The 24972-nt window shown below is 41.2% G+C and overlaps 1 protein-coding gene across 1 annotated transcript in view; it reads right to left on the bottom strand.

Moving 5' to 3' along the window:
* LOC140200761 (deuterosome assembly protein 1-like) overlaps positions 1 to 24972 on the bottom strand; it is a 99473-nt gene that overhangs the window by 61084 nt on the left and 13417 nt on the right. The window contains exons 3-5 of the mRNA XM_072264361.1: positions 23132 to 23227; positions 19158 to 19229; positions 687 to 832 (exon numbers count right to left, since the gene is read on the bottom strand). Coding sequence (XP_072120462.1) covers positions 687 to 832; positions 19158 to 19229; positions 23132 to 23227 — 314 coding nt within the window. The remainder of the gene's footprint in view (positions 1 to 686; positions 833 to 19157; positions 19230 to 23131; positions 23228 to 24972) is intronic.

The following is a 24972-nucleotide window of genomic DNA, read 5'->3' as shown; positions in this document are numbered from 1 at the left end:
CACAAGAACTGTAGCAAGTTTGCCAAGATGCTTGGAACAACCTGCCAGCTCATTTTCTCATAAAACTGCATGACAGAGCACCTAACAGAACTAATGTACTTTTAAAGGTGGTCACACCAAATATTGATTTGGTGGTCACACCAAATATTGATTTGATTCTGTTTTATACTGTCTGATGCCCTTTATAGTCATTTTTGATACTTAGAAACCTTTCAATTCATTATTTTTAAAAAATCTTCGCTTTACGGAATTTTTATTTACATGTGCTAAGATATTTGCACAGTAGTACTGTATGCACAGCAAATAAAATTTTGGTCTGAATGTTCTTTGGCTTTTGACTGCCATTGTCATTCTTTACATGGTCCATGGTAAGCTTCACTGAAGGTCAAAGGTGGGTTGCATGCAAAAATCATGAGAAGCAATCTTAACACTGGTTAGAACTTACCAGCCAAAGCACTGCCTCTTTCTTTATATTTCACTGATTAGGTGGAAAGAATATCTATCAGGAATCAGTGACAATCTTTTGTAGAGTTGATGATATAGCAGAGCAAAGTTTTGCTTTACTTTTGAAAATATGTTCCAGTTTTTTCACAGTATATAATCTAAACAACTTGCATACAAGTGTAATTTTGAAATCGGTCTGTAGAATATGCACTGTAGCTATTTGTCAACTTCTGCAAACTCACCTAGGGACATCATCTTTTTGCATTACAGACTGTCTGACTCTGGCTAGCTCCTTCCGTAGTTGTTTCTGTTCCAGGTGGTTTACTTGCAGTAGATCATCTCGTGATTGCAATTCAGTCTGGAAGTCTAAAAGTTTTAACTCCATTTTCTAGACACATAATATCAATAACTCAATTAGACCACCTTACTGAGCTATAAGATCAAGAGTCTTCAAAATTGATCATCCGCATAATTTTAAAAACGCAAACAACAGGAATTCTGCAGATGCTGGAAATTCAAGCAACACACCTCAAAGTTGCTGGTGAATGCAGCAGGCCAGGCAGCATCTCTAGGAAGAGGTGCAGTTGACGTTTCAGGCTGAGATCCTTCATCAGGACTAACTGAAGGAAGAGTTAGTAAGAGATTTGAAAGTTGGAGGGGGAGGGGGAGATCCAAAATGATAGGAGAAGACAGGAGGGGGAGGAATGGAGCCAAGAGCTGAACAGGTGATTGGCAAAGGGGATATGAGAGGATCGTGGGACAGGAGGTCCGGGGAGAAAGACAACTGGGGGGGGGGGGGAGCCCCACCAGCCTCCAAGTCCAACATATTATTCTCTGTAACTTCCACCACCTCCAACGGGATCCCACCATTAAGCACATCTTTCCCTCCCCCCCCCCTGCTTTCCGCAGGGATTGCTCCCTACGCGACTCCCTTGTCCATTCGTCCCCCCCATCCCTCCCCACTGATCTCCCTCCTGGCACTTATCCTTGTAAGTGGAACAAGTGCTACACATGCCCTTACACTTCCTCCCTTACCACCATTCAGGGCCCCAGACAGTCCTTCCAGGTGAGGCGACACTTCACCTGTGAGTCGGTGGGGTGACATACTGCGTCCGGTGCTCCCGATGTGGCCTTCTATATATTGGCGAGACCTGACGCAGACTGGGAGACCGCTTTGCTGAACGCTTACGCTCTGTCCGCCAGAGAAAGCAGGATCTCCCAGTGGCCACACATTTTAATTCCACATCCCATTCTCATTCTGACATGTCCATCCACGGCCTCCTCTACTGTAAAGACGAAGCCACACTCAGGTTGGAGGAACAACACCTTATATTCCGTCTGGGTAGCCTCCAACCTGATGGCATGAACATTGACTCCTCTAACTTCCGCTAATGCCCCACCTCCCCCTCGTACCCCATCCGTTATTTACTTTTATACACACATTCTTTCTCTCACTCTCCTTTTTCTCCCTCTGTCCCTCTGACTATACCCCTTGCCCATCCTCTGATTCCCCCCCCCACCGCCGTCTTTCTCCCCGGACTTCCTGTCCCATGATCCTCTCATATCCCTTTTGCCAATCACCTGTCCAGCTCTTGGTTCCATCCCTCCCCCTCCTGTCTTCTCCTATCATTTTGGATCTCCCCCTCCCCCTCCCACTTTCAAATCTCTTACTAACTCTTCCTTCAGTTAGTCCTGACGAAGGGTCGCGGCCTGAAACGTCGACTGTACCTCTTCCTAGAGATGCTGCCTTGTCTGCTGTGTTCACCAGCAACTTTGATGTGTGTTATCTGCATAATTTGGAAGGTTTCTCTCAGCCACAGGCCTCTTGTGTTCACCACAGACCTCTGAACCATGCATTTTCCTAGACTTACTGGAAGTTTTATTGCCATTTTGAATCAGCTACTCTGATTCAACATGGCAAGTGTTTGCATAGAGTCTTCTGTGAATTGTGCGATCAAAATTATAGGTAGGAGGGCAATGTGATGGTAACCAGATCAAATGCCTGAAGAAAAGGCCAAAAAGAAACTAACAATTGGCAAAGCAGTGGGCCAGCTAAGTCAACTGTCATATCTGACAGTGGCTTCAGAATTCACTTGCTATTAAGAAACATTTAAAAGAAGCAAACTATTGAATTTAAAAAAATGTTAAAATAACTTAAAGTAAAACATAATTAAACAATTAAAATATAAAATCAAATTCAATTCTTAAAAATACATAAATTATGATATACTAACGCTGGTCCCCCTTATGAATGAATAGACTCACAGAGTTTAGCAGGCAACCATGAAACAATTGCAGTTGTCTTATCCTGGGCTATTATGCTCCATTAGGACAGCATTAAAGGAAACATGGGGTGTTCAATGGCAAAGATTAGGTAGCAAGTCTGGAACTTTTGTATTAGTAAAAGAAATTAGTACTTATGAGTAAACACTGAGAAATGTTGGCAATTTTCAGTGGTTCTAGCCCAAATGCATTGCATGTCTACATCCATTGGAAAACACAAACTAGCATATAAGTGAAAACTAAAAACAGGTCTTGAGTCTTTTTGGAAGAATATATAATCAGTGTCTAAAAAAACTTTAGGGAAAAAGTAACACAGCAATAAGGACATGTTATATAAATATTTTGTCCCAAGCTATTTTTTCTAAAATACCTAATTGTATATACTGTAGTTGGAAGAAGAAACAAAATATTATCTACTTAACTCAAAAAATTACACCAGCAAATTCCTGCCTTACTTTTCTCATGTGTTCTCTTATTTCGTTCCACTTTGCTTCTGCACTTTCTGTACTCTGCTTGTTGTCACTCGGGTTATCGATGTGGCATTTGGCACACAGTATGGCCTTTATAACAGTTTTGTTTAACTCAAGAATATCTTGGATCATCCAGGCAGTACTTTTACAATTTCACAAACTTCTCCCTCCTGATAACATAAACAGCATTTAGCTTAAACATCTCCACCTTGAAGATTTCCTATTGTTCAATCGCCAGCCAAGCTTTGATACCAGTATTTCAGGCCAGGTCTGTTCTTATCTCACTGAAACTTGTCTTTCCACAATTTTCTGTTTAAGTGACTTTTTAACTCTTAATTTTCTTAATAAATTGCATTGATTTTCAATCAAACATTTAAATATTATTTCATAATTTTTCAGAAATATCCATTTTAAAATGAAATAAATGTAAGTCCTTGGAAAAAGTGATCCAGCCATTGCTGACTGATGAGGTTAAGGGGAAGTTTAGATTAAAAGAGGAAGCATCAGAAATTGAGGAATGATAACAAGCCCCATGACTGGGAAATTTTCAGAAAGATAACCAAAGGGTTGGGACTGAGGTCTGGATTGTGGATAGTGGGTGTGGCAGTGGTCAAATTTGGGATCTGGAACACATCTGGATTAGGAGCACGAGTTGGCACAGTAAATTACAGTAAAATAATAAAAGGACAGAAGTCTCTATCCGAATACACAATGCATTCATGATAGCTGAATTGATGGCGCAAGGATAAAATAGATTGAATGAAAAACCATTATACAGATCTGGTTGCAAAGTGACCATATTTGGGAATTAAGTACTCCAGGATTCTAAACATTCAGAAAAGACAGGCACAAATTGGAAAAGAGATGTTGGCTTGGTAATGAAGCATGTGATAAAGGCTATATAGAAATGACCTCAGCTCAAAAATCAAGAAGAATAATCAGTTTGGGTTGAACAGAAAACAGTTATGGGAGTTACCCATACAGTTACACCAAAAAAAAATCAGGAAACTGGAGGTAGGCAATAACAAAATACAGGTAATATAATAATCATGAGAAATTTTATCAATGCATAGCAGTAATGGTGTGGATAAAAAATTAATAGAACATACAAGTGTTGGGTTTCTGTATGAGTATTTTGAGGAACCAATGATGGAACAGCCTATTTTATTGTTGTACATTGACAATGCTCAAATTAAAAATCTGATAATTAAGGGACATTTAAAGAAGAGTAAACAAAAGATGATAGCATTTGATATCAAATGAAAGTGGTTTCAATCATTCGGAATCCAAATCTAAGCAAGTCAGGTCACAAAAGGTATGAGGTATGAATGTGCTATCATGGATTGGGAAACAACATTAAAACATAGAATAGTAAATAAGAGGCAGCTAATAGTTAAATAATTGATATGTAGCTTACAATAAATAGATCTCTTCTAAGGCACAGAATTCAAAAGGGAAGGGACTCCAGCACTGGCTTGTAAGAGACATTTAAAATGGCATTTGATCAAAGGAAACGGTTTATTCCATTGTCAGAAGGAACTGCGGGCCCAAGGATTAGGATAACTTCAGAACTTAGAAACAAGCACCAAGAAATTGATAAGGGAAGACAAAGTAATTAGAAAGGTAATGGAGCAAGAATCATATAAACTACAATTCTAAAGATGTAATGAACAGAATGTTTGTGTTCTTCACACAGTTCAGTATCAGAACAAATAAGAAAATCTAAAATTTTGCATGCAAGTTAGGTTTAGCATAAGCATATAAGACCATAAAATATATAGAAGCAGAATTAGGCCATTTGGCCCATCGAGTCTGCTCCAACATTTCATTGCCTTAGGAAGGTGGTGTCCATCATGAAGGACCCCCACCACCCAGGACATGCCCTCTTCACACTGTTACTGTCGGGAAGGAGGTTCAGAAGTCTGAAGGCACACACTGGGCGATTCAGGAACAGCTTCCTCCCCTCTACCATCCGATTTCTAAATGGACATTGAACCCACGAACACTATCTCACTACGTTTTTATTCCTGTTATTTTGCATTACTTATTTTAACTGAGCTATTTAATAGACATATATACTTAATGTAATGCTGATTTTTCCCCTCTATATCTATTTATCATGTAGTTCATTGCACTGCTGCTGTTAAGTTAACACATTTCATGACATATGCTGGTGATATTAAATCTGATTCTGATTTTGATTCTTCATGGCTGATCCATTTTCCCTCTCAGCCCCAATCTCCTGCCTTCTCACCGTATCCCTTCATGCCCTGACTAATCAAGAATCTATCAACTCTGCCTTAAATATACCCAATGACTTGGCCTCCGCAGCTGCCTGTAGCAACGAATTCCACAGATTCACCACTCTCTGGCTAAAGAAATTCCTTCTCATCTGCATTCTAAAAGGATACCCCTCTATTCTGAGGCTGTGTCCTCTGGTCTTGGACTCCCCTACCACAGGAAACATCTTCTCCTCATCCACGCTATCAAGAACTTTCAAAATTTGATAGGTTTCAATGAGGTCACCCCTCATTCTTCTGAATTCCAGTGTGTACAAAGTTTGCCTTAAACCCCTATAAAAGGAATTCCATTGACCAAATGGGACCTACTTTTAAATTTCCCCAAATGAAAATTGTCAGAATTATGCCTTGAGAATCTAGAGAAAGAGTTTTAATCTAACGTATATGGATAGTGGCACAGCCTAAAATATTTCTTTTTAAGTTATGCATGCCAAAACTCTCTTCAAAACTAATAAGAAAGGGGTTAAAGTTCAGGCTGCTTTTTCTTCAACTGGCTAAATCAATTAGCAATTATATTTATTAGAAGATACTTTTAATGGGTAAATATTATTTTAAATGCTAATTGCAATTAGAAAATGGTTAGTGTATTTCCTATAAATGGAAATCCTCTTGACTGTGTCCAAAATGCTCAAGGGATGACATTCTCTGCATTTTTTTTCACTCTGCAGAGAGGACAGCTCAGTCTTCTGATGCAAAAGATCACCAAGAATATCTACATATTGTTAAAATATAACTATTGTTCATTCTAGCATACCACCATTTTTGTACTGTTATTGACATTTCTTAGAACACAAAACCTATAAAATTGCTTAAGATGCCATAAAGAAAGGGGAAGGCTGCAATGGTTTTGCCAAGGCTGCAGCATAAGAGGCTCAAACCGCAGTGGGAAGATCTAATTTGCATTCAGTGGACTGGGGCAAGATGACTGCAGCAAAAGGCTTGAAGTGCAGAAGAAAGAGCAAATCTCCAACCTAGTGATCGAAGAAAAGCTGAAGGAAGAAACTGCATTTTACTGCTTTGGAAATGTTAACAATGCTTCTAATACGATATTTTTGATTGGATCAATGTTCTTTTCTTGGATTTACTGCTAAGCTTTACAATAGCCTATGCACTGGCTGCCAAATAATTGAGACCATAAGTTGCAGGAGCAGAATTAAGCCATTCAGCCCAATGAGGCTGCTTTACTATTCAATCATGGCTGATTGATTTTTCCCTCTCAACACAATTCTCTGCCCTTTCCCCTTGACTTTTGATGCTCTTACAAATCAAGAAACTATCAACCTCCGCTTTAATTATACTCAATGACTTGTCCTTCACAGCCTTCTATAGCAACGAATTCCATAGGATCACCATCCCCCTGGCTAAAGAAATTACTCCTTATCTCTGTTCTAAAGATACATTCTTCTATTCTGAGACTGTGCCCTACAGTCCTAGAGTCTCCCACCAACAAGCCCTCCACATCTACTCTGTCAAGGTCTTTCAATATTCGTTAGCCTTTAATGTGCTCCCCCTCTTTCTTCTAAATTTGAGCAAGTACAGGCATAGAAACATCTCAAACATTCCTCATATGTTAATCCTTTATTTCCTGCGAACATTTTTGTAAATTACCTCTGAACCCTCTCCAAAGCCAGCACATTCTTATATGCATTCTAATAGGGTCAAATGCTGCTCACAATATTCCAAATGTGCTCTCTCTAATACCTCATAAAGCTTCAGCATTACCCCCTTCCTTTTACAATCTAGTCTCTCTGAAATGAATGCTAACATTGCATTTGCCTTCCTTACTACTGACTCAACCTCAAGTTAACTTTTAGGAAATCCTGCTTGAGGACTCCCAAGTTCCTCTGGGCCTCCGATTTCTGAATTTACTTCCCATTTAGAAAATAGTCTACACTTTTATTTCTTCTATCAAAGTGCATGACCACGCACTTTGCTACATTGTCTTCCATCTGTCAATTCTTTGCCCATTCTCTTGATCTGTCCAAATCCTTCTGCAGACTACCTGCTTCCTCAACACTATCTGCCCCTCCACTTATCTTTGTATCATCTGCAGACCTGGCCTCAAATGTGTCAATTCCGTCATCCAGATCATTAACATCTAACGTGAAAAGCAGTGGCCCCAAAATTGACCACTGTGGAACACCTCTAGTCACTGGCAGCCCCCTTTATTCTGATCCTTTGCCTTTTACAAGTCAGCCAATCATCTGTCCATGCAGGCATCTTTCCTTTAAGACCATAGGCACTTACCTTGTTTAGCAGCCTCATGTACAGCAACTTGTCAAAAGCCTTCTGAAAATCCAAGTAAACAACATCCATTGACTCTGCTTTGTCTATCCTGCCTGTTATTTCCTCAATGATTTCCAACACAGTTGTCAAGCAAGATTTCCCCTCAGGGAAACCTTGCGACTTTGGCCTATTTTATCATGGGACTCGAAGAACCTCCAAAATTTCTCCCTGATAATGTACTCTAATATCTTGCCAATCACTGGTCAGGATAACTGGCCTATAATTTAGAGTACTTACATATTTATTGCCTATTATGCTGCTGATGTTTAGGGTAGCAATGAGGGTCCTCTGTCGCTACCCTTGGCCATTTTCTCTATAGTGCCCCAGGTGTAGTTCACGGTCCTCATTTCTTCCTCTATGTTACAGTGCCAAGTTGTCTTTGGTCTAGCTTGCTAGTGTTACTGTTCCAGAAACCAATTTTGATCTTGGCCTTGGTGGTGTACAGGGCTTTATTCATCATGCCAGTAGCTTCCTTTCAGTTTTCATTACTGTAAGCCACACAAGTCCCGAGTGGAGACTCCGGAGTACCACCACACACAGATGTAGAAAGATTCTCATTGCTGTTTCTGTAACAGTTTTGTTTGATCAGCCAGGGTCAAACAACTCACAAACCTGGAGGACCGGTGGACCACTCTTAGTCTGGCCTCTACCCTTTGACCTGTTTGGCATGGGTGACCCTACCGAGAGCTAAAGCACAAGGCCCTGACTCCAGCCAGCATAGCTCTCTGGGTCACTAAGGCATGCAAACTTCCAAACCATGGTAATGTTATGGTCCGTGTGGGGGATAATATGTCATTTAGGGTGACTCACAAAATGCTGGATGAACTCAGCAGTTCAGGTAGGATTTATTGAAAGAAATGAATAGTTGAAGTCTATAATTTCCTGTCTTTTTCTCCTTCCCTTCTTAAATGTTGGAGTGACATTTGAAATTTTCCAGTGCTCCAGAACCATAACGGAATATTGTGATTCTTGAAAAATCACTACTAATACCTCCACCATCTTCCCAAAGCTGAAATGGCTAATACAAGAGGGCACAGTTTCAGGGTGCTTGGAATTAGGTACAGAGGAGATGTCAGGGATAAGTTTTTTACGCAGAGAGTGGTGAGTGCGTGGAATGGGCTGCCGGTGACGGTGGTGGAGGTGGATACGATAGGGTCTTTTAAGAGACTCTTGGATAGATACATGGAGCTTAGAAAAATAGAGGGCTATTTGTAACCCTTGGTAATTTCTAAAGGAAGTACACGTTCGGCACAGCATTGTGGGCCAAAGGGCTTGTATTGTGCTGTGAGTTTTCTATGTTTCTATGTTTCAATCTCTTCAGCTACCTTTTTCAGAACCTGGATTGTAGTTTATTTGGTCCAAGTGACTTATCTACTGTTCTGTCAGACCGTTCACCTTCCATAGCAACTTCTCCTTAGCAATAGCAGCCACGCTAACTTCTGCTTCCTGACACTCTCGAATTTACGGCATGCTGCTGTTACCTTCCACAGTGAGGACCGACACAAAATACGTATTGAGGTTGTTCACTATTTCTTTGTTCCTCATTACTACCTACCCGGTGTCATTCTTCAGCAGTCCAATGTCCACTTTTGGCTCTCTTGTATTCTATATATTTGAAAAGACTTTTAGAATCCTCTTTTATATTAGCTATCTTAACTTCATATTTCATCTTTTCTCTCTTTGCTTTTTAATTTCCTCCTTTTGGGTTTTAATAGCTTCCCACTTTTTAAATTGCATGTCCACTCATTTGTGTTTATGCTGCCTTTGTCAACCATGGCTGCCTCACGCTTCCCTTAAAATGCTTCTCTGTTGGAGTGAACTGAGCCTGTGCTTCTGAATTACCCCCAGAAACTCCATCATCCCTGCTAGTATCCTCTTCCATCGGCTTTTGCCAGGTCCTCTCTCATGCCTCTGTAGTTACCATTACCCATCTGTAATAACAGCACATCTGATTTTAGCTTTTCCCTCTCAGACTGCAGGGTGAATTCTATCATGTTATGATCATTTTCTCCTAATGGTTCCTTTACCTTAAGCTCCCATCCAGAATTGCCTTTTTTCTAGTGGGTTTGACCACAAGCTGTTCTAAATATCATCTTGTAGGTACTCTACAAATTCCTTCTCTTGTGATCCAGCAGCAACCCTATTATCCCAATCCACTTGCATATTGGAATTCCCCACGGCCATAGTAATATTGCCCGTTATGTATTCTTTTTTCTATCTCCCATTATAATTTGTATCCCACATCTTGGATACTATTCGGTGGCCTTCATATAACTCCCATCAGAGTAATTTTATCCTCGTAGTTTCTTAACTCAACCCACAAGGATTCTACAACATATCATCCTATATCACTTTCTCGCAGTATTTGATTTCATTTTTTGCAAGTACATTCTACCTGGATGGCCCCCGGAATGATGGTGTCACAGTTTGGTTGCTCATCCTCCCACACTCATCCTGACAGGAAGAAACATTCTCTGACCTGTTGGGCAAGCTCAAAGCTGAGGCTCTACCGGCACTACCTCTTGGACCTCCAGTCTGCCTCCCTTGCAGTCAGACCCCCTTATCCCTCCTCAATCACAGTCACACTCTTTTGTCCCCTTTCTATTGTTTACTACAGCTGTATAAGTAGAATAGTGCCACTGAGTAAAAGTACTGTTGTCGTAGCTTGAAAGAGTTACTTGCAAATTGAGTGATTTACTTGTAAAAATTTAACATGCAAAATTAAATTCACTGACGGTTTTACTTTACAAGGAAGGACTTTGTAACTCTCCAATATTATTTGTTTATAGATAAATGAAAAAAACATTAACTATTCTATATTCACATTCTGTTCTGACTCAAAAATAGGCTTCACCTTGGCACCGTGGATAACCACGTCAGTGCAATGCTTCACAACCCTAATGAGAATCCAGTAACCTTTACTAAGAAAAAGTAAATGAGAAAGAAAAATGGTACAATGTCTATGTGATACCCAAACTGGACAAATGACTACATATTAAATTGGTAATGACGCTGAAATTGACAACAGTTGGACATTTCCTTATTGTCCACTTCTTGCTAAATCATTCAATGCTTATTTAATGTGGCGTACTGTAATAATCCATGATGTCTGTAAATGTACTAACAAAGGATCACACATGGTAGCTTTTAGTTGCATATATCGGAGATGAATTGGGTAACAATGAAGTTAAAAATGATCAAATTGGAAGCTTTATTAACAGCAGTGAAGCAAACTGGAGAATTCTAGCCTAAGGATAGGGAATACTTCAGATTTCAGAAAAAGAGGACAAAGAAATTGATAAGGGAAGGAAAAGTAATTAGAAGCGTAATGGTGTAAGAATCATATAAACTACAAATCTAAAGATATGCAATAACTAGAAAGCCTGTGTGTCCTGTACATAGTTCAATGTCAGAACAACTGAGAAAATCTGAGATTTTGCCATGCAAGTTAAGTTTAGCATAAGGATTTGCACTACGGTTCTTAGTTTGGCGAAAACACCTATAAGAATTGCTTCTTGGACTAACTGGGGATTAATGTTAATTTTTCCGATGAGAATTGATGAAATTATTTTTTGTTGGCATGTGCACACTAAGAAGTACTTCTAGTTTGTCCAAAATTCCTACATTAAGTTTGGGCATGAAATATGAAAGCAAGCTAGCAAACAATATCAAAGTGGATAGTAAAAGCTTTTTCAATTCTGTAAAAAATAAAAGAGAGATGAGAGTGGGTATAGGACCACTAGAAAATGAGGCAGGAGAAATAATAACGGGGGACAAGAAGATGGCAGGTGAACTAAATTAGTATTTTGCATCAGATTTCACTGTGGAAGACATAAGCAGTATGCCAGATTTTGAAGGGTGTGAGGGAAGAGAAATAAATGCAGTTATTATTACAAGGGTGCTGAAAAAGTTGAAAGACTTAAGGGTACACAAGTCACCCAGTGCAGATGAACTACACCCTAGGGTTCTGAAAGAATTTGCAGTAGAGACTGTGGAGTCATTAGTAATGATCTTTCAAAAATCGTTGGACTCAGGCATTGTTCCGGAGTACTGGAAAAGTGCAAATCTCACTCCACTCTTTAAGAAAGGAGGAAGGTAGCAGCAGAAAAGAAATTATAGACCAGTTAGCCTGACCTCAGTGGCTGGAAGGATGTTGGAGTCAATTGTAAGGATGAAGTGATGGAGTTCTTGGTGACACAGGACAAGATAGGACAAAATCAGCAAGGTTTTCTTAAGGAAAACCCTTACCTGATGAACCTGTAGGAATTCTTTGAGGAGATTACAAGTAGGATGGATAAAGGGAATGCAGTGGATGCTGTATATCTGGACTCTCAAAAGGTCTTTGATAAGGTGCCACACATGAAGCTGCTTACCAAGTTAAGAGCCTGTGGTATTACAGGCATGGTTAGAGCATTGGTGGATTGGTAGGAGGCAGCGAGTGGGAATAAAAGGATCCTTTTCTGTTTGGCTGCCAATGACTAGTGGTGTTCTGCAGGGGTCGGCGTTGGGACCGCTTCTTTTTATACTGTGTATCAATGATTTAGATGATGGAATAGATGGCTTTGTTGCCAGGTTTGTTGATGATATGAAGATTGGTGGAGGGGCAGGTAGTGTTGAGGAAACAGGTAGGCTGCAGAAGGGTTTAGATAGATTAGGAGAATGGGCAAGAAAGTGGCAAATGAAATACAATGTTGGAAATGCATGGTCATGCACTTTGGTAGGAGAAATAAATGTGCAGACTATTTTCTAAACGGGGAGAAAATCTAAAAATCTGAGATGCAAGGGGACTTGTGAGTCCTTGTGCAGAACGCCCTAAAGGTTAACTTGCAGGTTGAGTCAGTGGTGAGGAATGCTAGCATTCATTTCAAGAGGTCTCAAATGCAAGAGCAGGGATGCGATGCTGAGGCTTTATAAGGCACTGGTGAGGCCTCACCCTGAGTACTGCGGACAGTTTGGGGCTCCTCATCTAAGAAAAGATGTGCTGGCATTGAAGAAGGTTCAGAGGAGGTTCACAACGTGGATTCGGGAATGAAAAGGTTATCATATGAGGAATGTTTGATGGCTCCGGGTCTGTACTCGCTGGAATTTAGAAAGCTACATTTAGTGAGATACCAAAGAAACACCTTAGATACCATTACAGACACTGTTTACAAAGACAAGGGGATCATTTTTCTTCGAACGTTTCTGGTGGAATTAACAAAGTTCCTTTCCTATTGGGTCAACTTGTGGCCCAAGTACAAAGACAAAATATGATTGCCCTGTCTGTGGCATCATTAGGCATTGTTTCAACACATTTGGCCAGGATTGCAGGCAGCGGTGGGAAAAGAAAATATCACCTTTGTCTTTTCAATTCCCTTTAAGTATGACAAACATGGGGACTTCAACATTGATCAGAGAATCTCAGAGGAAAAACTCTAAAAATTTGTAAATCCAGTTGTGTGGGTTTGAAGTAGTCATTGAAGCATCAGGCCAAATTTGCCAAATCATACACAGTATGATAAATTACTGGTAGGTGTTCCTTTAGTGGTAGATGGAGATTTTCCTTAAACATTACCAGTAATCCCTTGAGGTACTACAGTAAATGAAGTGAAAGCCCTCATTAAAGCATCAGATATCTGGTAAGTGATCCATCTATGAGAGAGTCTGTGTTGCTTTATTCAGATTAGGAAATGGGGAAATTAAACATAAAGACTCCAAAAGGAATAATTTCAGTGGAAAACTTGGCCCGAGCTGTTACGTCACTTCATGATCTGACGCAAGCTGTTTTCCCAAATGTCACTCAACACCATCTGTTACCAATGGTTGTGTATTGGAGGAATTCTAGCACCAAAAATTACGTTGTGCAGTACTTGAATAAAGATCTTCTTTCAAAGCTTCCAGGGAAACCTGCACAATGTAAGTCTGCCGGCAGTGTGACAAACGATGAGGTTGTGTATCGTCCTGTTGATGTTTGAACTTCCTGACACCACCTGGTATGCCATCATATAATTTTAAACTAAAAAGAGATCCAAACATGCTACTCAACAATCTGGATCCATATGATACAACAATTCAAGTTTACCCATTCAAAAATTACTACTACATGTAATTAAAACTACAACAATGTATGGTAATGCTATTAGGGAAAATATCTTCTTCCTTCCCATATGAATTATCAAACTGTTCTATTTCTTCAATTCCAGTGACCTCATTTCCCTGTTCAATTTAGCTTTGCTTTGAGCTTTAACACCGCACCAGGAAAATCACCAAAAACTTGTTGGCCTTAACTTTGAAACTTAATGTTGTTCCCATGGTCAACTATGCATGTGTTGCTTCAGAGTTGAAGATAAAGATGATCTTGACTTTCAAAAAAGAGAAATAAAGTCTATTCTGAATGTTTACGTATTGTACATAAGTACATACCTACTTAAAAAGAACAATAGTAACTGCAGTATTTGTGCAACACACTGGGAAAGGTTTCACTGCTAACGTAATGGTCTTTCTGTAGAAGCAATGTTTGGGTTATGGTTAGAGATAACGGGTGCTTTGGAATGTGAGCCGTCCAATAAGGAAAGTGTGTTTTCATGCTGTGTGCCTGACACCAAGGTGATGTTGGTCATTATATTTGGATGGAGATGGAGAGAGAAGACGCCAGAAAGGAGAGGTCGTGGACACCCGAAAGGAGTGGACTTGGAGTGGGACTGGGAGTCAAAGAAGCCTGGGGAACTCAATGGAGGATCAGCGAAGGGGAAAGCATGACCTCCAACTTGTGCACAGTAGACTGTTTCATTAAAATGGGCCCTTTTCTTTTTGCTTTACTTTCCCAACACTTTAGTCAAATTAAGAATTATAAAGCTAAATTGTTTAATTGCATATGGTGTAGTGTCTGTTATTTCATGGTACTGATTTGTAACAGGGTGACACATCACGCAGCATCCATACAGACAGGGGGTTTTGCACCTCTGGCGAGGCCAGAGATTGTCTTCCCTCAATTTACCCAGCCCACAGAACCTGAGGGTTACATTTGGATATATTTTATAAATTGATCATTTCTATTAAACTATATAATTGTAATCCCCTAATTACACCAGCCTTTGAAATAATTATAGATCTAATGTAGATTTTATGTTGTATACAGGATGTGTTATAAAAGTAGATTGCATGGAAATAAAAACAAACATCATGATTGCCTGCATTATAACTTGAGCCATGCTGGATTTAGCATCTGGTAGATATACACTCAGTCACCACTTTATTAGTTACACCTGCTTGACATAGGTAAGAAAAGGGAAGAGTTCCTGAAAGGAGAATATAGGGAGCTAGGAAGGGAGTTGAGAAATAGGACCGCAAAGGTAGTAATCTCGGGATTACTGCCTGTGCCACGCGACAGTGAGAGTAGGAATGCGATGAGGTGGAGGATAAATGCGTGGCTGAGGGATTGGAGCAGGAGGCAGGGATTCAAGTTTTTGGATCATTGGGACCTCTTTTGGTGCAGGCGTGACCTGTACAAAGAGGACGGGTTACGCTTGAATCCTAGGGGGACCAATATCCTGGCAGGGAGATTAGTGAGGGCTACTGAGGTGACTTTAAACTAGAATGGTTGGGGGGTGAGAATCAAATTAAAGAGGCTAGGCGAGAGGAGGTTAGTTCACAACAGGGGGATGGGGACCAGTGCAGAGAGACAGAGGGGTGTAAAGTGAGGGTAGAAGCAAAAAGTAGTAAGGAGAAAAGTAAAAGTGGCAGGCTGACAAATCCAGGGCAAGCATCAAAAAGGGTCACTTTTCAACATAATTGTATAAGGGCTAAGAGAGTTGTAAAAGAGCGCCTTAAGGCTTTGTGTGTCAATGTAAGGAGCATTCGTAACAAGGTGGATGAATTGAAAGTGCAGATTGTTATTAATGATTATGATATAGTTGGGATCACAGAGACATGGCTCCAGGGTGACCAAGGATGGGAACTCAACGTTCAGGGATATTCAATATTCAGGAGGGATAGACATGAAAGAAAAGGAGGTGGGGTGGCGTTGCTGGTTAAAGAGGAGATTAACGCAATAGAAAGGAAGGACATAAGCCGGGAAGATGTGGAATCGATATGGGTAGAGCTGCATAACACTAAGGGGCAGAAAACGCTGGTGGGGGTTGTGTACAGGCCACCTAACAGTAGTAGTGAGGTCAGGGATGGTATTAAACAGGAAATTAGAAATGTGTGCAATAAAGGAACAGCAGTTATAATGGGTGACTTCAATCTACATGTAGATTGGGTGAACCAAATTGGTAAAGGTGCTGAGGAAGAGGATTTCTTGGAATGTATGCAGGATGGCTTTTTTGAACCAACATGTCGAGGAACCAACTAGACAGCAGGCTATTCTAGACTGGGTTTTGAGCAATGAGGAAGGGTTAATTAGCAATCTTGTCCTGAGAGGCCCCTTGGGTAAGAGTGACCATAATATGGTGGAATTCTTCATTAAGATGGAGAGTGACATAGTTAATTCAGAAACAAAGGTTCTGAACTTAAAGAGGGGTAACTTTGAAGGTATGAGACGTGAATTAGCTAAGATAGACTGGCAAATGACACTTAAAGGATTGACGGTGGATATGCAATGGCAAGCATTTAAAGATTGCATGGATGAACTACAACAATTGTTCATCCCAGTTTGGCAAAAGAATGAATCAAGGAAGGTAGTGCACCCGTGGCTGACAAGAGAAATTAGGGATAGTATCAATTCCAAAGAAGAAGCATACAAATTAGCCAGAAAAAGTGGCTCACCTGAGGACTGGGAGAAATTCAGAGTCCAGCAGAGGAGGACAAAGGGCTTAATTAGGAAGGGGAAAAAAGATTATGAGAGAAAACTGGCAGGGAACATAAAAACTGACTGTAAAAGCTTTTATAGATATGTAAAAAGGAAAAGACTGGTAAAGACAGATGTAGGTCCCCTACAGACAGAAACAGGTGAATTGATTATGGGGAGCTAGGACATGGCAGACCAATTGAATAATTACTTTGGTTCTGCCTTCACTATGGAGGACATAAATAATCTTCCAGAAATAGTAGGGGACAGAGGGTCCAGTGAGATGGAGGAACTGAGCGAAATACATGTTAGTAGGGAAGTGGTGTTAGGTAAATTGAAGGGATTAAAGGCAGATAAATCCCCAGGGCCAGATGGTCTGCATCCCAGAGTGCTTAAGGAAGTAGCCCAAGAAATAGTGGATGCATTAGTGATAATTTTTCAAAACTCGTTAGATTCTGGACTAGTTCCTGAGGATTGGAGGGTGGCTAATGTAACCCCACTTTTTAAAAAAGGAGGGAGAGAGAAACCGGGGAATTATAGACCGCTTAGCCTAACGTCGGTGGTGGGGAAACTGCTGGAGTCAGTTATCAAGGATGTGATAACAGCACATTTGGAAAGCGGTGAAATCATCGGACAAACTCAGCATGGATTTGTGAAAGGAAAATCATGTCTGACGAATCTCATAGAATTTTTTGAGGATGTAACTAGTAGAGTGGATAGGGGAGAACCAGTGGATGTGGTATATTTGGATTTTCAAAAGGCTTTTGACAAGGTCCCACACAGGAGATTAGTGTGCAAACTTAAAGCACACGGTATTGGGGGTAAGGTATTGATGTGGATAAAGAATTGGTTAGCAGACAGGAAGCAAAGAGTGGGAATAAACGGGACCTTTTCAGAATGGCAGGCAGTGACTAGTGGGGTACCGCAAGGCTCAGTGCTGGGACCCCAGTTGTTTACAATATATATTAATGACTTGGATGAGGGAATTAAATGCAGCATCTCCAAGTTTGCGGATGACACGAAGCTGGGCGGCAGTGATAGCTGTGAGGAGGATGCTAAGAGGATGCAGGGTGACTTGGATAGGTTGGGTGAGTGGGCAAATTCATGGCAGATGCAATTTAATGTGGATAAATGTGAAGTTATCCACTTTGGTGACAAAAATAGGAAAGCAGATTATTATCTGAATGGAAACAACAGGAATTCTGCAGATGCTGGAAATTCAAGCAACACACATCAAAGTTGCTGGTGAACGCAGCAGGCCACGCAGCATCTGTAGGAAGAGGTGCAGTCGACGTTTCAGGCCGAGACCCTTCGTCAGGACTAACTGATTATCTGAATGTTGGCCGATTAGGAAAAGGGGAGGTGCAACGAGACCTGGATGTCATTATACACCAGTCATTGAAAGTGGGCATGCAGGTACAGCAGGCGGTGAAAAAGGCGAATGGTATGCTGGCATTTATAGCAAGAGGATTTGAGTACAGGAGCAGGGAGGTACTACTGCAGTTGTACAAGGCCTTGGTGAGACCACACCTGGAGTACTGTGTGCAGTTTTGGTCCCCTAATCTGAGGAAAGACATCCTTGCCATAGATGGAGTACAAAGAAGGTTCACCAGATTGATTCCTGGGATGGCAGGACTTTCATATGAAGAAAGACTGGATGAACTAGGCTTGTACTCCTTGGAATTTAGAAGATTGAGGGGGGGGATCTGATTGAAACGTATAAAATCCTAAAGGGATTGGACAGGCTAGATGCAGGAAGATTGTTCCCGATGTTGGGGAAGTCCAGAATGAGGGGTCACAGTTTGAGGATAAAGGCGAAGCCTTTTAGGACCGAGATTAGGAAAATGCTTCACACAGAGAGTGGTGAATCTGTGGAATTCTCTGCCACAGGAAACAGTTGAGGCCAGTTCATTGGCTATATTTAAGAGGGAGTTAGATATGGCCCTTGTGGCTAGGGGGATCAGAGGGTATGGAGGGAAGGCTGGTGCAGGGTTCTGAGTTGGATGATCAGCCATGATCATAATAAATGGCGGTGCAGGCTTGAAGGGCCGAATGGCCTACTCCTGCACCTATTTTCTATGTTTTCTATGTTTAATTCAAATATTTAAGCACCAATCATGTGGCAACAATGAAATACAACAAAAAAGCATGCAGACACGGTTAAGAAGTTCAGTTGTTGCTTAGATCAAACTTCAGAAAGGGAAAAAAATATGATATAAGAGACTTAGACCATGGAATGATTTTGGTCTCTGATGGAGTGGTTTTAGTATCTCAGAAACTTCTGATCTCCTGAGATTTTCATACACAACAGTCTCTAAAGTTTACAGAGAATGGTTTAAAAAAATAACAAAAAAAATCCAATGAGTGGCTGGCAAAAGTACCTTGTAAATGAGAAAGGTCAGAGGAGAATGGCCATACTGGTTCAAGCTGACAGGAAGGCGACAGTAACTCAGGTTACATGGTTACCATCTACAGTAGGCAGAATAAAAATCACTGCAGGTCTGTTGGCCCACACCCTTCTAATCTATAAAGTTAAGCCTGCTCAAGTTATTTCTATATAAGCTATGGTAATGAGGAGATGTATGCATCTCCATCTGCAATCTTTACCTTAAATTTCTCATTAGCTTTCTTTTGTTGATGGTTTTGCAGCTTCTCATAGGTACTATGCAGTTGACTGAGCTGAAGAATAGAAAACAACAAATCACAGTAACAAATTACTACAACAAAAGGATATACTTCATTGTTCTTTCAATTATTCACTTTTGCACTTTTATGTGGTAGTACGTGATCCACATCACGTTATACAGAACCATTGATTGGTATTCTTCCCACACCACTGGGGTAAAACAAGTGAACATCGGTACATCAACAAGAGATCAAGTATGGAATTCAGGAGATATAGAAACTGGTAAAATGGTGGAGCTTACACTCACAGCAAATTGCCATGGCCTAAACATGTGGGTGCATTCAAAGAATGCTAGGTAATTATTTGAGGGTGAAGTAAATGAAGGTTACAATGATGCTATTACATAAACAGGAGAAGAACCAAATGAAGTGTTAATGCTGGCAGCCATTGGTTGGGCTGAATGGTCTGCTTCTATATAATTCTATGCCATAATGTGCAAGAGTCACTACTAAGATACTCTTCAGGCAAGTAATGATCCACTGGCTTCACTGATGATCACAATGTAATTTCATGTGGAAACATATTTTATACTAAAATTAAGTATGTTTATGTTCAAAGTGAGGGAACACATCAAGAGACCCTAAATGCATCCTGTAAATCACCTAAATACTTCCTTTAAGATGGCAGCGTGTTCGTACACTTTAGCCTCTCTGGGGCCAATCAAATGTGCACCTTTCTTTTTAAAATGTGTTTTTTATGATCATAAGACTACACTGTAGTCCAAGAACAACAGGTACAGCAGGTCTATGGCTATCAGTGATGTGTTGGTTGTTCAGAGCCACTGGCCAGGATCTCAAAGGAGACGGTGAACAAGTCAGAGAAGGAGAATCTGGTGCTTGGGGCAGAGAAGGAGAAGCCGGTGGACAGGCGGGAGAAGGTGAAGACAACGGTGGGGCCAGAGAAGGTGAAGCCAGCGCAGGGGACGGAGAAGGTGAAGACGACGGTGGGCCCAGAGAAGGTGAAAACAGCGCAGGGGACGGAGGAGGTGAAGACAACGGTGGGCCCAGAGAAGGTGAAGACAGCACAGGGGACGGAGAAGGTGAAGCCAGTGCAGGGGACAGAGAAGGAGAAGGCAGCGCAGGGGATGGAGAGGGTGAAGACAACGGTGGGGCCAGAGAAGGTGAAGTCAGCGCAGGGGACGGAGAAAGTGAAGATGACGGTGGGCCCAGAGAGGTGAATCCAGCGCAGGGGACGGAGAAGGTGAAGCCAGTGCAGGGGACGGAGAAGGTGAAGACGACGGTGGGGCCAGAGAAGGTGAAGCCAGCGCAGGGGACGGAGAAGGAGAAGACAGCGCAGGGGACGGAGAAGGAGAAGGCAGCACAGGGGACAGAGAAGGTGAAGACAGCGCAGGGGACGGAGAAGGAGAAGGCAGCGAAGGGGACGGAGAAGGAGAAGACAGCGCAGGGGACGGAGAAGGAGAAGACAGCGCAGGGGACGGAGAAGGTGAAGCCAGCGCAGGGGACGGAGAAGGAGAAGGCAGCACAGGGGACGGAGAAGGTGAAGACGACGGTGGGGCCAGAGAAGGTGAAGCCAGCACAGGGGACGGAGAAGGAGAAGACAGCGCAGGGGACGGAGAAGGTGAAGCCAGCGCAGGGGACGGAGAAGGAGAAGGCAGCGCAGGGGACGAAGAAGGTGAAGCCAGCGCAGGGGACGGAGAAGGTGAAGATGACGGTGAGGCTAGAGAAGGTGAAGCCAGCGCAGGGGACGGAGAAGGAGAAAGCAACACAGGGGACGGAGAAGGTGAAGACAGCGCAGGGGACGGAGAAGGAGAAGACAGTGTAGGGGACGGAGAAGGTGAAGATGACGGTGGGGCCAGAGAAGGTGAAGCCAGCGCAGGGGCCAGAGAAGGTGAAGCCAGCACAGGGGACGGAGAAGGGTGAAGACAGCGCAGGGGACAGAGAAGGTGAAGACAGTGCAGGGGACGGAGAAGGTGAAGGCAGCAGAAGGACCAGAGAAGGAGAAACCAGCAGAGGGCCGGGAGGAGGAAGAGCTGGTGGTCAGCTGGGAGAAGGTGAAGCCTCAGTTGGCTGGGGAGAAGGTGAGGCCAGCGGATGGGTTGGAGAAGATTTGGAGGAGCTAACCTGGGTGCAGACCATGTTGCTGCTGTCTGCTACTCAAAGACATTGGAGTTGGTGTGCAAAAGCAGCTTACAGTGTAATAGTGGAGTGACTGCCTTGAAAGTGTCTCTTGTGTTCGCAAGACCAGGTTGGACATTGATGACGTGAAATGTGGTAGGCCTGTTTCCTTTGTTTGGTGGTGAGACAGGTGATGAGGCAGCAGCATGGTCTCAGTTGTAGCAAGGACTAGGCCTCAAGCAGGCTTGCCTGCTGCTGCAGTCCAAGTGAGACGACGCTGGAGTCAGTGCAGTGTGGAATCCATGCTTGGTTGGGAGCTGGCCACTCCCATCAGTGCTGCCCTCCAGTGTTCGACCGGTGGAATGACAGGCTAGATCTACCAGCCATTTGCATGTCGCTTGGGAACTTGGACTACACATGGGTTTTCCTGTGTAACAATGTGTGTTTTTTTTTCTCTCTCACTATTTTGAATGTGTATTATGCACCTTGGCCTCAGAGGAACGCTAGCCCATTCAACTGTATACATGTATGGTTTGAATGATAATGAGACTTGATTTGATAAATTTGTGCATGCAATATCTGAATTTTCCCATGATTGTTTCTCCGATTATAAATGAATGAAAGGATATGCACATAAAAGTTAAAGTAGATCTTTGTTTCCCACAAAACAAGGTTATTTTTGCTTCTGCTCAACTAATAGACAGTTGTTGCTCTTCTAAATTGGCATATATACCCATGAGAAAAGGTGGCCTTCAATGTGCTGTTGGCTGTTTATTGTAGAATGTTTATCAACTACCCACCAGTAGTTCATCATAATAATCCAGACTAAGAAGCACAATCTACCCAGATCTACTGAATATAGTAAAAGCAATCCAAGTTAAAAGAAACTGGGTGAGAAATTGCTTCATGGTCCTTTAACCAACTAAAACAGCAGTAAGAGCAGGAGCTTCAATAGAAAGCTTTGCAGCATTTTCAGTGTTCTCTGGATTGAGTTGTCTTGAAACTGACCTTGTCCATTTCTATGAAGCATTCTCTGCTGGTATTTAGCCCAGCAGGTGCAATCTCTGCACATAGATCTCAAAGTAATAAACAATAATAAATCAACATCTGTCCAACTATGGGGTGTTATGTTATTAAATGAACGGATGCTCCAGTAAGGGGCAGGCTGGATGGATGTGAGCAGATTGGTAAAGAACACAGTAGACATACCGTATTTGTGTCAAACAGCCACGTGAAGACCCTTCAGGACCATGACCAAGTGCTCCTGTGAGTGGGTTTCTGCTAAAAGCTCAACTAGTAAAGTTGCTTCAAAAATTCTTAATTTGTATTCCATACTCTTTACAATAAAGGCCAATACTCCCCTTTGTACTCCTGCCTCATTATCCCAATGAAATTGCAAAGGCTTTACTATCCTCCCACTGGACTTCAGAGAATGGAATTAGCAGCAGGTCAGTTAACCTGAGCTCTTCCATTGAGTAAGGACGTCGAGTCAGAAATTCACCTTGAGCCCTTTGCAAAGTTGCATGAATAATCTTTGACATTTATTATATAACTAATTGACCATACGCTTCCTCGGAATTATTCCAAAACTATCATCATAAATCCTCATAAAAGTGAGATAAAACCCTACACAAATAGAGGTTTTTACTTCCAGTCAAACTATAGAGATACAGGAACAACTGAGAGGAGATTGTTGGTCACAATTACACAATTTTCAAAAACTATCACTGTCAAAGCATTCCAACATTTTATTTTCACCTGCAGCAAACAATATTTGAAACTGTGATTAAATGTTGCCAATAAAGACATAATCAACTTACATCAAACCTCAAGGATGTAAACTGTTCTTCATACTTCTGTATCATTAGCGTATGGGAGTTTTCAACATCTTGTAACTGCTGACGAAGCTCATCTACCTACAAAACAATGATACATAGATGTCTACTACTTACTTCAATGAAAAATAAGATGGTAAAATCCAGATAAAGGACCAACCCCTGTCAACAACAAGAACTTTCAATCCCTTAAGGCTTGTGTCCAGCATTTAAAAAAAAAGCTCAAAGCAAATTTTGAAATCTGACAATAATGTCAAACCATGGTATAAAGAAGATAAAAATACATAACTTTGAAAAATATATCAATTAAGATTTACCAAAAATGTTTTATTAGTTCATGTATCCTTTACTAACGTCATCGACACTTAGAATATTATGATTAGCACTGTTGAGTGTTTAACATAATGATCATGATTATTGGAACATTAATTAAAAAAGAATTGCAGTTTTATACCCATTGCTAAAAAGAACATAAATATTTTTGATTATTGACAAAGGAAAAAGTTTGATTTTTGAGAGGAAGTGGGGAGAAAGTGAGGGGGAATGTTGTGGGGAGGTGCAAAGAATGTAAATGCGATGAGTCAGCCAAGGGAAGAAGAACACGGTGGTGCAGAAAAGTGAATGAGATAGAGAGAAAGACATATAGAGGAAGGAAGAGATTTAGTGAAGGCCTGTTCTAAACAGAATTAGCTCTTTTATGTGAAAACTTGAGGCTTGATTACGTTCACTGTGTGCTCTTGAGCCAATGACTAATTGTAGTGCTCTTCTTTACTGGACAAGAATCAGGGTACTTCATACTCAAAAAGCTTCAGTCGGCATCAGCCCACTGCTTATTAGACTAGCGACCAGTTCCATAATTCCGTGCTGAAAAGATGCTTTCCTGATTTTACTCTGAAATGGCCTAGCACTAATCTTAAACTGACATCTGTTCGGTCCTGGTTTCCTTAAGGGGAAGTATTCTTTCTATTTATGTGCTTCTGATATTTGACAAATGTTAGCTATGCTAATCTGATTTGCACTAATTCTACATTAAGCAAAGAATATAGGATACATTTATGAAACGTGCCTTGGAATTTAAATCTTTTAATATCAGCATCATTTTGGTGAAAATACTTGGAATTAATTATTCCTGAAATGCAGAGCGAATGAATGAAGTATTCAAGCAGGGGTTTCATAAAAATTATAAAGAGAAAATTTGAAATCTGATAGCATATTCCACCTTCCAAAATATTAAAGAAATTGTTGGGTACTTTTGAGTCCATTACAGCCGAAATTATAATATGGAACAAAGGAATGAAATGGACAATAAATGTTTTATGTCTTTTTTTCACTAGGTGACAAAATCTTCTGAAAATAAAAACGAACCAAGAATGGAAAATTAATGAGTGGAATAATGGACAGAACTAAAACTTAACATTTCCCTTAGAAATGATGAAACATATACTTGGTTTGAAGAAGTTACTAGAGAAATAGGTATTTTAATTTTCCCAATTCTTTAGTGTAGTCCTCGTTCATTGAGAACAAAGTGCATAACATGGTGAGATTTATGTTGCGCTGTTAAATGACACACTGGTGTGGAGAGTTCATTGCTTTCACTAAATGATGCTTGGTAGATAATATCCACCTTAATAAAAAGGAACACTAAGGACGTTACAAACACTACATGTAGATTCTAGAAGAGTTCTAGTCATTAATGGTAACAAATTGATGTGGGCTTCGCAGGGTGAGCCAGCTCTTAACTGCCCATCCCTAGTTGCCCTGGGAAGATGGTGATGAGCTGTCTTCTTGAACAGCTACAATTCTTGGGGTGTGAGTATACTTCCTGT

The sequence above is a fragment of the Mobula birostris genome, chromosome 7 (assembly GCF_030028105.1).
Source record: "Mobula birostris isolate sMobBir1 chromosome 7, sMobBir1.hap1, whole genome shotgun sequence".
In the NCBI taxonomy this organism is placed as follows: Eukaryota; Metazoa; Chordata; class Chondrichthyes; order Myliobatiformes; family Myliobatidae; genus Mobula; species Mobula birostris.
This window is presented reverse-complemented; position numbering and strand designations above follow the sequence as displayed.